This window comes from Leishmania infantum, chromosome 7 (genome assembly GCF_000002875.2).
Source record: "Leishmania infantum JPCM5 genome chromosome 7".
NCBI lineage: Eukaryota > Euglenozoa > Kinetoplastea > Trypanosomatida > Trypanosomatidae > Leishmania > Leishmania infantum.
Window position 1 is genome coordinate 243,486 of NC_009391.2, and position 11,369 is coordinate 254,854.

The 11,369-nt window shown below is 59.1% G+C and overlaps 3 protein-coding genes across 3 annotated transcripts in view; all 3 read left to right on the plus strand.

Annotated features, from left to right (window-relative positions):
• Positions 1–635, plus strand: part of LINJ_07_0570 (QA-SNARE protein putative) — a gene marked incomplete at both ends in the record, with an annotated part of 711 nt that extends 76 nt beyond the window's left edge. Inside the window, one exon of the mRNA XM_001463230.1 lies at positions 1–635. This exon is cut by the window's left edge and continues 76 nt beyond it. Within this exon, the coding sequence (XP_001463267.1) occupies positions 1–635 (635 nt within the window).
• Positions 636–3,450: 2,815 nt separating this feature from the next.
• LINJ_07_0580 (adp/ATP carrier-like protein) lies at positions 3,451–4,545 on the plus strand (the record flags this gene model as incomplete). Its single annotated transcript, XM_001463229.1, has 1 exon — positions 3,451–4,545. The coding sequence occupies one exon, from the start codon at positions 3,451–3,453 to the stop codon at positions 4,543–4,545; it is 1,095 nt and encodes a 364-aa protein (XP_001463266.1).
• Positions 4,546–6,485: 1,940 nt separating this feature from the next.
• LINJ_07_0590 (conserved hypothetical protein) lies at positions 6,486–9,791 on the plus strand (the record flags this gene model as incomplete). The annotated part of the gene is made up of 1 exon (XM_001463228.1): positions 6,486–9,791. One exon carries the CDS (start codon positions 6,486–6,488, stop codon positions 9,789–9,791), a length of 3,306 nt encoding a protein of 1,101 aa, XP_001463265.1.
• Between the last annotated feature and the right edge of the window lie 1,578 nt (positions 9,792–11,369).

Sequence of the window (11,369 nt, forward strand, 5' to 3'; positions counted from 1 at the left end):
TCATCACCGATACGCTTCCTGAGAAGAAAAAAGTAGAGATGGAGGCGCGCCCGCTGATGCGAGAGGCGCGGCAGAAGCTGGCTGCCCTGCGTGCCGAGACCCGTCGTACCCTGGACCTGGATGCGCGGCAGGCTCATGAGGGCATCTGCAAGGATCGCGACCAGACCATCCGCAACTACGATGCGGAGATGAAGAACCAGATTTATCCCCGTCACTCGGTGTCTGCGCGACCGAAGACGTACCAGGAGCAGCGTGAGGAGGAGATGATGGGCCGTGGCAGGACAGACGGCACGGGGTTCACAGACTCGAAGCAGGTGCTGAATGCGGCCATCAACGTGCAGAAGGACGCGCTTCAGTCCCTCCAGCGTACAGAGCGGTTGCAGAATGTGACGGAGGAGGCGGGCAAGACAACGTTAGTGGAGCTTCAGAAGCAGACGGAGCGCATGTACCACATCGACGAGGAGCTGCAGAACTTGCAGGGCCAGATCGACCACGCCTCGCGTGATTTGCGCTGGTTCTACCGCCAGCTGGCACGCGACAAGTGCTTTCTCTCTTTATTTGGGCTGTGCATCGTGGCGCTGCTGGTGCTGGTCTTTGTGTCCATCTGGACAAAACGCATGAGGTCTAAGCAATGAAGAGAGAAGCTCTTTCTGTGTGGACTCCTCAGCATGGCGACAGTGGGGGGGGGCATATCAGGCGGGATGACCTCTGCGCGAAGCGGGATGGGATGCAAGACCGAAAGGGCGGAACAGGGGGAAAAGGGGGGGCGGGTTGTATCCGGCAGCACCTGCCGCTGCTGCGGCACTCCGTGTAAACTTGCCGACCACCCCTCTTTTTCTCTTTCTCACATTGAATTGCGTGTGCGTGCCCACGCACATGCACGCCAACTGTTTCCATAGTGTGTCTTCTCTCTTGCCACGCCGCCCACCTCCACCCTTCGCCTTGCCGCTTTTTCTTCCCCATAATTCTTACCTTTTCGATTTATGCGTTGGGTCTCCTCGCTGCTGTTGCTACTTGTTTTGTGATGAGAGAGGTGAGGGAGGGGTAAGACTGCTTTGAGCCCCGCCACCCTCTACTGCTTCTCGCTCTTCTCTCGCTAATTCTGTGTTGTTGCGTTTCCTTTCAGGCGTGCGAGTCCGCGCTACTCCTCCGTCTTCGTTGGGCGGCTCGATGTCTGAAGCGCCCCTCCTGTCTACCTCTTGGCGACTTTGTCTCATCGCAGAGATTATGTTTTCCTCTGTGTTTTGTCTCGTTGCTTGCACCCCCACATGCACATGCACGCACACGTATACATGCACGCATACATGTGTATGCCTTTGCTGATATCTGTTCTCCTCATCTCTGGCCTTGCGGCTTCTCCGAGATACAACGACGATGTAGATGGGGAAGGCATGCACATGTGTGTACACAGATGTTTCTATGCATGTGGATGTATTTGTGTAGGTGACACGGATGCCTCGTGTGTGTGTGTGTGTGTGTGTGTGTGTGCATGCTTTGTAGTCCACGCTTGCGGGCTGAACAAGAAAAGCGAAGATCGAGCCCAAGTATGACGAAGGGTTGGCCCGTGGCTGCTACATGTACGCAGACGCATATGCAAGCGCACAAGCCCGGGCTAATGGCTGCAATAAGAGGGACGAGAGCCCTTGAGCACGCGCCGACCTCAAGTCACCCCTGCCGTTTTCGCCCATCCGCTGTGCTACAGGGCCGTCTCAGGTTGACTCAGGTGAAAGTAGATGCCAGTGCCTCTGACATGCATGGGTGTGTGCCAGGTCGTGTTCACATAGATCGTTCTCTCTTTCTTTCTCTCAGTCTCTGTATCTTCGACGTTTCACTGCTGTACTCGCGTGCCGCGATGCAAGTGGTGCGTCAATCTGCTTGATCGCGGCGGGAGGTAAGAGGGAGAGCTTCAGGACAGGACGGCCTTACTGCCTACTCGGCGTGATGTGCAGCGAGGCGTCTATGATCAAGGGGAGAGGAGAGCGAGGCAGGGAGAGAGCGAACTCAAGGGGACGCGGGGTCGCATCGCTGACAATACGTCGTCACTCGAGTCTCTCTCTGGCCCCTTCGCCTTCTCTTGCAGGGGGCGTCGTCTATTACGCAGAAAAAAAAAGACTATATATGTAGGTGTGTATACGCATATGTAATATATGTGTGTGTGCGCGCCATTCCTCCACATACCGACCAACGCACAAAATACTGCCCCTCTCGCTCTTTTTTTCTTCTCGTCCTTCCTCTCACGTCGCTTTCTGGCACCCTTTGGACGCACTGCACCGCACGCGTTTCCTCCTTCCTGGTTGGCGCCGGGGTGCGTGCTGAACACACCCCCCTCTTTCTCCCACGTCTTCTCCTTGTACCAGTACGCATACCATCTTTTTGGTTGCCTTTGGCTTTTCTCCGTTATATTTTACGTCATTGGAGGCACTTCTTCACAACCACAAGCACCCACACACACACACACACACACACACACACACACACACACACACACACACACACACACAACACAGACACAGACACGGGCGGTCATACGCGTACGCGCAGACGCTTCGGCGTGGGCATGGACGTTGTCGCCTTGGCCTATTCTTATCTCTCCTATCTCCTTTCTCTCCTTTTTCCTCTTCCTCACAGGTACATCTAAGCTGCATCCTCGTGCACACACACCCGCACATCACGCACGCGCTGGTTCTCTCTCCCTCCCTCTGCTTGTTTGTTACCCCACACCCCATCCGCGTTGTGCGTCATTATATCCCCCCTTGTTCTCACTCGTGTTGCTCGTTCTCGTTTCGTCACTCGTTCGTTCCCTTAGCAGCGTGAAAGGGGGATACGCTGTGCGCGTGCGTGTGCGTGTGCGTGTAAGCCTCTCGCTCTTTTTTCGGAAAAGAAAAGGAGGGAGGCAAGGGGAGGGAGGAGGCGCTTGCGTATGGGGCGTTGGCTGTGCTGAGTTTTGGGATACCGGTCTGCCGCGTTTTTCTCTGCCTCTCTTTCTCTCTCCTACAGTCGATCATCACGCACCAGCACGACATCTATTACAGATACATACGTGCACCCGCGAAGGCTGCTGCCTTTGTCAGCGTGGTCTTTCAAGTGATCAAGTCGAAGGCCCATCGCATTGGCAGCGTGCTCGTCCTTCCGGCAGTGCGTAACTGGTGTGTATTTGCGTGTGTTTCCTTTTCGTTGTTTTTCGTTTTTTTTTTTTCACGGGTGTGCCTGTGAGAGGCACGACTGCGCTGCGCTTGGTTTGCTTGCAGTCCGGCGCGAATCGCTGGCTTCTAGTGTAGCGCTCTCTCTCTGTCGGTCTCTGTCCATCTGCGTGTGCGTGTGCTTCGTGAGACTTCACAAACGTGCCCCCCCCACACACACACATACACACGCACGCATACACACACCAGTCCAGGGGAAGGAGAGCGAGAGCGTCTTGCGTGTTTTCGACACCCTTCTAATTGTCTAGCCATGCCAACCACTAGCGTTGCCGCCCAGAGCAGCAGTAGTGGTAGCGGCGGCGGCTCTGCGTACAGGGCTGGGGAGAGGTCTTCCGCGTCATCCTACTCGTCGCATGGCGGGACTTCGGAGACTGACCACGCCGGATCATCATATTCATCACTGTCGCACGAGTCGGCATCGCAGCACGGCGACCAGCGCTGCCCCTATGAAGACGATGGCTCAACGCTCATCTCTGTGGAGTATATCCAGCGGCTCTGGCTCATGCGAGCCATCAGCCGCACTGTGCTCGCCCCCCTCGAGCGTGTGAAGTACGTAATGCAGTGCCAAAAGGAGCTCCAACGCGCAGGTGTCCTTCAGTGCGAGTTCAAGACCGTGTGGTCCTGTGTGCGCTACCTCAAGCATATGGAGGGCGCACGGAGCTTCTGGCGCGGCAACCTCATCCAGGTGGTCTCGCTTCTGCCTATACTGCTCGCGCAGATATTTCTTGCGTACCCAACACAATCGTTCATCTTCAACTCCTGTGTGATGCATTCCGTAGCGGGCTACACGGTGGCCAGCTACGCCGCCCTTCTCGGGGGTGCACTAGCGGCCACTGCGGTGAGCTACCCCCTGGAGTACGCGCGGTTCCGTCTCGCCGTCGATGTCAAGTCCCGTGTCGGCGCCCCGTACCAGTTCCGAAATAGCTTTTCCTTCTACGCCCATCCCGTGATGAGCGAATGCCCCCACTTCCTCTATCGCGGCCTCACTCTCTTTATCTTCGGCAGCGTTGTCTACCAGTCTGTGCAGAGTGTTCTGCTGAACCTCGTCGCTCCGTACGTACCGCCAGATGAGGAGGGCAACGGTTGGACCCCGGCGATCATACAAACAGTGTGTGGCTTGGCGGTATCCGGCACGACCACCCTGTGTCTTCATCCGGTGGACTTAGTGCGCCATCGCATGATGGTCGCCGTTATGGAGGACCGGCTGCGGTACTCATCCGCCATGAAGTGTGTGGCCCGCATCGCGCAAAAAGAGGGCATCCGCGGCTTCTTTCGCGGCGGGACCGTTACCCTGACGAAGATGATAGCGGCGACAGGGCTTGTCTTGGCGGGGCTGCCGTACTAGATGCATCCCGTTTTCTCTCGCTAGGCCTTGTGTGTGTGTACATGCGTTCATCCCTGTGTGAGAAAACACACGCGGTATGTTAATGTGTGTTTGTGTGGGAGGGGTGGAGGCAGGCGGCGGGGGAGGGGGAAGAAGAGGTAGTATGGGGACACTCAACTCACTTCCTTTTCTCCCTCCTTCGTTGGCTTCCGCGATGGTGTGTGGTGGCGGGGCACGCGCACGCACCCAAACACCAGCGTTCAGAGATAAACTGTTCTGAGGAAGGGGGTGAGAGCACCTCTCCTCCTCGCTCTTTTCTTTGTTGGTATTGTCGCTCGCTGCTCCACAGTTTTACTCCATGGCACGGACGCACGGACACGTCTGCGTTGATGTGAGGCGTGCGTGCGTGAGTGCGTTGATGCGAGGCGTGTCGTTTCTTCGCCTCTTCTGATCATATTTTTGTTTGGCTTTGTTCACATTACTCGTTTTCTGTTTTCCCTTTTCGCGTGTGTGCCCCCCCCCCCCACCGTCCGTCCGCCCCCTCTTTCCTTGGATTTTCGTTCATCTCTCCACTCACTCCCCCTCTTTTTTTTTTTCTCGGGTTGCGACTTGAGAGGCTCGACGGATGATAATGTCCATGGCGTTGGCGACGGTGGCTGCAGGTGGTGGATGGGAGGTGTGCAGGAAGGATTCGGATGGCTTGATTGGCAACGCTTCTCGTTGGCGTTACGTGCGCTTTGGGAGATAGAAAGCGCCGTAGCCGTGGCTGGAGCGCGTCTCGGTGAGCGCACGCGTTGATGTACGTACGGGTTCTCGTACTTCTCCACAATCACCGACATGGATGTAGAGATAGGCTCGATGACGCACGCGTACACACACACACACACACACACACACACACACACAAGCACGTTCCCTTTACATACGCACGTTGTCACCTCCACACGCCTACACCCTCTCGCTGTCGCTTCTGCTTCGCGTGTCTTCTCTCCTGTTAAGCTTTTCTTCGATCTGTTCATGCTGCCGTAGAACATGAGTCCAACGCTACATGACTTCCCCCACTCCAACCCTCCCACAGGGCCCCGCATCCCGCTGCTCTGCGCCGCGGGATGCGGGGCCCATTATGCTGGTCGAAACGTAGCGCGCTCCTCTTGGGGCAGCACGCAGGCTCCCCACACCTCTGTAGGCTGCGTGAGGGCCGGGGGTGGGATACGCTGGGGTTGCGCTGGCACTTTGCCCATCACATGAGGGGCGCAGACGCGTTCACTGCCGCAGCTCGCTCCACAATACAACGCCATCCACGACCTGACCACCCGCATCAGCAGCGGCACATCGCTCTGGCCACCCCCCACGTCGTAGGTGCTTGGTCCTGTCGCCACCAGAGGTGGTTCGGCATTCGGCAGGGCATAGAGGGAGGGGGCTGCCTGACTTCCTCACACATTGGGGGCACTGGCCCCTGGCATGCTACGCGCGGAAGCGTCCACCCCCCTCCTCAACGTCACCCGGGTCTCTTTTTAAGCACGAACAACCCCAGAGGACTATGAAGAACACACAACGACGGTAGAAAACTCGGGGGAAAGGTACGAGGCCACCTTGGCCATGGTGATAGGTGGTGTTCCTGCATAGTATTTTGCGTGCTTCCACCTCCACCAGCTTTCTCATCAAGTATCGCTTATCGTACAGCGCGTCTTTGTGTATGTTTGCTCAAACTGCATGTGCGTGTCTGTGTGTGTGTGTGTGTGTGTGTGTGTGTGTGTGATGGGGCGCAGGGTGACGATGGTGTGCCCGACGCCAAAGGTCGAGCTAGAACGCTCGCACTTGCACGTATCATGAATGGATCTGTGCTTCCAGTGGCGCACACAAGCAGTTGCATGGCGGTGCATCGCAGGTGACCCCCGCGACAGGGCGCAGCTCGCAGCGTGCCCTCATTCATGTTGTTGTCATGCTTTTGCTTTCCTGCAATGCTGACTCTTCACCGCTCTACTCCGCCCCTCCCCCCATTCCCTGCGAACCCATCTTCCTCGCCTCCTCTATCGCTCGTACATCGCTGTGCGTTGTGGTCGTCGTGTTGCAGCACAACCCCAAAAGCCGCCCCTCCCCGGACTTCTACACGTCTCTGTGAGTGGGTGAGAGCGCACCACCGAGGGGGCTGCCGCAGCGTTTCGTTGTCCATCGGGACACACCCGCACACACATAGACTTGTAAGCGGTGAAACACACACGCACGCTACTCCATACATAGATTCACCGAAGGCGCCGTGTGCTGTGTTGCACTGCACCGCTCTCTGCGTCATGCCCGTCGCAGCGGATGCGTCTGTGTCGGACTCCATCGCCTACTTGCAGGACTTCGTCAATCAGTCCGGCCGCCCCACACGCAAGGCGCTGCCACAGGACGCAGTGGACGCTATCCGTCCAGCTTTACGCGGCCCGTCTACTGCGGAGCGCGGTTCTCCACCGAACATATCCATGCTGAACAACCGAGGCAATAATGCACCGCTGCTCGGCGCCCGCGGAAGCTTTCGACGAGACAGCGTAGGCGAGGACAGACACACAAACCTTGGCGCAGGGGATACGTACTCTTCAATCCGCCACCTTGGCAACAGTAAACCTTCACACAGCGCGAGCGACTCGCGAAACGACGGCATTCTGAACGGCACGTCGCTTCTCCAGCGCCCGCGGGCTTCAGCGACGTTGGCCAGCGTCGGCCACTCGCCATACATCCGCGAAGCCGCTTCTGCGAGTGGCAACAGAGCCGATCCGAGTTACCTGCCTTCTTTTATCAACGACAGCAACGCCTCGAGAGGCGCTGCGTCGGCTGCTCCTGCGGCAACCTCATCCGGCACAATGTTCCGCTACGGGAAGGACTCTGCCGCGCCGCCCTCCTTATCCACCCGCCGAAAGTCGTACACGTACACCGGCGGAGCGGTGGGCGGCGGGTGGGCAGCGTCGGCGCCGCCGTCCGTGCCAAGGTGGGAGTGGTCCCGCGCCTCATCTTTTTCGTCCACGCCGCCGTACGGTCGCGTGTCTACCGCGGCGACAACGACGACGCCAGCCTCCCGTGGGTGGCGGCACTCGTCCGCACCGCCACCACCCGTCTCTCGTCGCGGGCCCTCGCCGTCGTCGCTACTGTGGGGGTGGGGAGACAGCAGCGGTGAGGAAACCCATCGTGGCGCTGCCACAGCCTCCACAGATGCCGCGACAGCAGCATCGCCGTCACCGTATGAGCCGCGCGGGCGGAGAGACAAGCATGTGTGGGAGGAGGGCTCTGTACGAGACTCTTACGTGAACAGCGCCTATGCGTCGCGTCCAGTGTCGTCAGTACTGTCGGCGTCCCATTCTCCTCCCGCGGCCCCCGCCGCGCGCCGCGACTCCGCCTACGAAGAGGTGAGGGAGGATCAGAGCTCGCAGTCGTGGCGCCAGCCGCTGCGACGCCCACCCCTGGCACCGTCGCCTCCATGCGCCACCTCGACAACAACGCCGCCGACCGTTTCTGCTGACCGTGTCCTGCACCATGTCGAGCCAGTTGAATTCGTCAGCTGCCACAACGCCGACGAGCACGCAGCTAATGTCCGCCGCATCGCACACTACCTCAAGAACTACTACGCCAGGGAGGCGGGAGAAATGGAGCGCGGTGTAGAGTCGTTGAGTGCCGAGGACGTGGCCGGGCTGGCGCAGTGCTTTTACATCGACCTCTACCGTACGGTGCGGCAGGCGCGGCGGGAGGCAGGGATGGAGACGTCGTCCTTCCTGGTCGAAGACCCGACGGAGAACGTCATTGCGAGCGTCGCACCAGTGCCACCGCCGCCGCCGCAGCGGGAGCGACACGACAGTTACACACCGCCGCCGCAGCGCCCCACCACGTCCGACGCTCGAAATCGGCTAGTGAACAGCAGCGCGACCTCAGACACGGAACCGACCTACCGCGCACCGAATGCCCAGCTCGCCTTCAGCGGCGGCGGCACGCACCCAGTCCAGATCATCACGGCTCGGCTGCCAGCCTTTCGCAACGACGACATCACCACCGCGGGCGACGGGACCTCCGCGCTGAGCCATCTTAGGCCATCAGTTGCGTCGTCTGTGTCACCTGCCGCTTCTAGCACGGCATCTGCATCGCGCGCTCACGAGGAAGCTCGCGCTCGTGTCAGCCCTGCGGGCCCGGCCGCCGTTGGTTCTAGTGCGCTGCCGTACGACTTGGACAACGAAAACGCCGAGGCCGTCTCCTCCTTGGCGCAGGCGGCCACGCCATCGCCGCCATATCGACATCTGCACCGCGCTGTCGACACCGCAGGAGCAGCGCCGCCGTGTGCAACGGTGCAGCACCACCAGTCGTCGTCTTTTCAACCGCATATGGTCTTTGGGGTATCACAGCACCATCCTTTTTCGGCGCCGAACGGATTTGCTGCGGCACCGGCGGAGCCTTCGTCGTCGCCTCGGCTCAATCACCGCCAAGGTGACACGAACAGTCGTGGACAACACAACCGCCATGGGCGGCAAGATGCATCCCTGCACACTCGCGGGCGTCATGTGCACATGCGAGACGGGTACGTGGACAGCAGCAGCAGCAGCAGCTCGGGCGAAGGCGGTGACCACGGTAGCGAGACGGGCAGATGCGACGGACGCAGAGACACTGGCGGCGGTGCAGGCCGAGCGAAGCTCGCGGCATCTCAGCCATCAAGCGGCATTGTCAAGCGACCTCTCAAAGATCTCATGCCGCTCTTGCGCTCTCGCGGCACTCTCGCTGTCAAGTACATTCACAACAGTCGCCGACCGCACCTACGCCTCTTCCAAATTCTCGACTGCATGGACACATACTGTGGCAGCGAGGTCCTCATGCCGCACTTCACGTGGGCGACGCCGGCGGACGCGCACCGACACGATCGGCTGCCGCGCGCGAAGCGGTCGAAGCACGGGGCGCCGCTGCCGACGGGGCTCTCCCTTTCCCAGCAGGAGGTGCCGTACGAAACGGCGCTGAACCTCGTTCACCTGGAGGCCGTCTACGTTGGCGCTGGACACGGCATCGCGGAGGCGCACATGACGCTGTTCCGTCGTGCCAAGTGCGGTGCCAACAGTCGCGGCAGCGATTCCCGTGTCGACGGTGGTGCAGTGGTGGTCGATCACGGAGGCCGTCCGGTGGCAAACGACATGTGCGCCGTCTTCGTCTTCGCATCCCGACCGGTGGCGGTGTCCTTTTTACGCGAGGACGACCGGCAGGCGTGGGTGGGTGCCATGATGGGTGTGGTGGAGCGCAACCGCACCTTGACAGCGTGACAGGAAGGCCAGCATGAAGAGCGGAATGAGGAGTGCTGTGGAACAAGTCCCTGTGAGATGGACGGCTCTGCCACACGGGGGGTGCGTGCGCGTGAGCCGTTACGGTGCGGCGTGTCCCTGCTTTTCCCGTAGATGTGTACTGTGCTGCTTTGGTGGTGACTTCTACTCCTCTCTTTCCTTTTTATGCATGTGCATGTGCGTGCTCGCAGATTCGGTTCTTCCTCTGTGTTCCTGTTTTGCTCATTTCTAGCGTTCTTCTGTTTTGTGTCTTCGCCGAGCAGATATGTGTGCGCACACACACTCAAGAGTATACACGAATTGCGTGCAGGTCCTTCCTGCTTGCCATGCGTGGATCGCTCCCTCTTTTTTTTTTCGCTACCTGTATTACCTGTTGTGCATTGCTGGATCTGAAAAATCGATGTGCTTGCTGTGTACGCCTCAGATATACAACTGCACACACCGACACACTGGTACACCGGACACAAGTTCATGCGGCTGCAGGCGCGGGGCGTGGATAGGTATAGGCTTTTGATCCGCTGATGCGCACTCCTTGGTATTGTGTGTCTCTCTCCCCCTTTTAGCTTGCGTGTGGTTCGTCACGTGAACTATGGGTTTCGGGCACATGGGACGGAAGGAGGGAATTGGAACGGACAGCAAAGGCGTGGCCAAAATCAATCTGCGTGTACACCAGTCTTTGGCCCCCCCCTCCTCCCCCTCTTTCCTACAGAGCGATTTCCTCGTCATTCGGTGTTAGCGCAAGTCCGCCGCTCTCTCCGACGCCTCTTCCTCGCATCTTGTGCCTCCGACCGACGTGCCGTTACGGCGCCCCTCTTTCCTCTCTCGTCACACCTTCTCTCTTTTCTTTCTCTTGCTGTTGTGTTCGCCGTGACACACGGAGACTCACCAAAGTACGAACCAGAGGCAAGCAGAGAGCATGCGTCTCCACGTGTTCTCCTCACAGACGCACGCCGACGCACAAGCACACCCCCTCCCCCTTTTAGCTCTTGGAGAAGAAGTCACATGAACCACCGGAATTATCGTCATCCCCGGTACACAAGCGCATAGACATTCTCCCCCCTCCCCTCTCTCACCCCCCAAATCTTGACCCACACGTACAAACATAGATGGCGCGCAGAGGGGGTCTGACTGGGACGGCAGCGACGACGAATGCTTCTGCCATCCGTTCGCCGCTTCTCTTCTCCACCCCCACCCCTGTGCTGCTGCCGACTCTTCGCGTCTGCTGACAGGTCTGAGCTGGCGCCGTGCCGGGGAGACCCGCGGTCATGACCACGCCCTGGGCAGGCCCCCTAAGAATCCTGCCCGCGATTCAACGTATATGCGCATCCGCCTGTTTTTTTTCAGCTTCACCTGCGTTTCGCCGACGTCGAAGGCAACCACGGACCCACCCCCCGCGCTGTGCGCACTGAAGCTGCCATGGGGCCAACGACATCAAACGGCGCTGATGGGCCCGATGTCCGTGACATAGCCGTGACGCAGCAGAGACAGAGGACCTGTCGTTGCATGCGTCTGTGTGTTGACCAGCTCGTGATAGAATGGATACGTTGGGCAAACAATTCG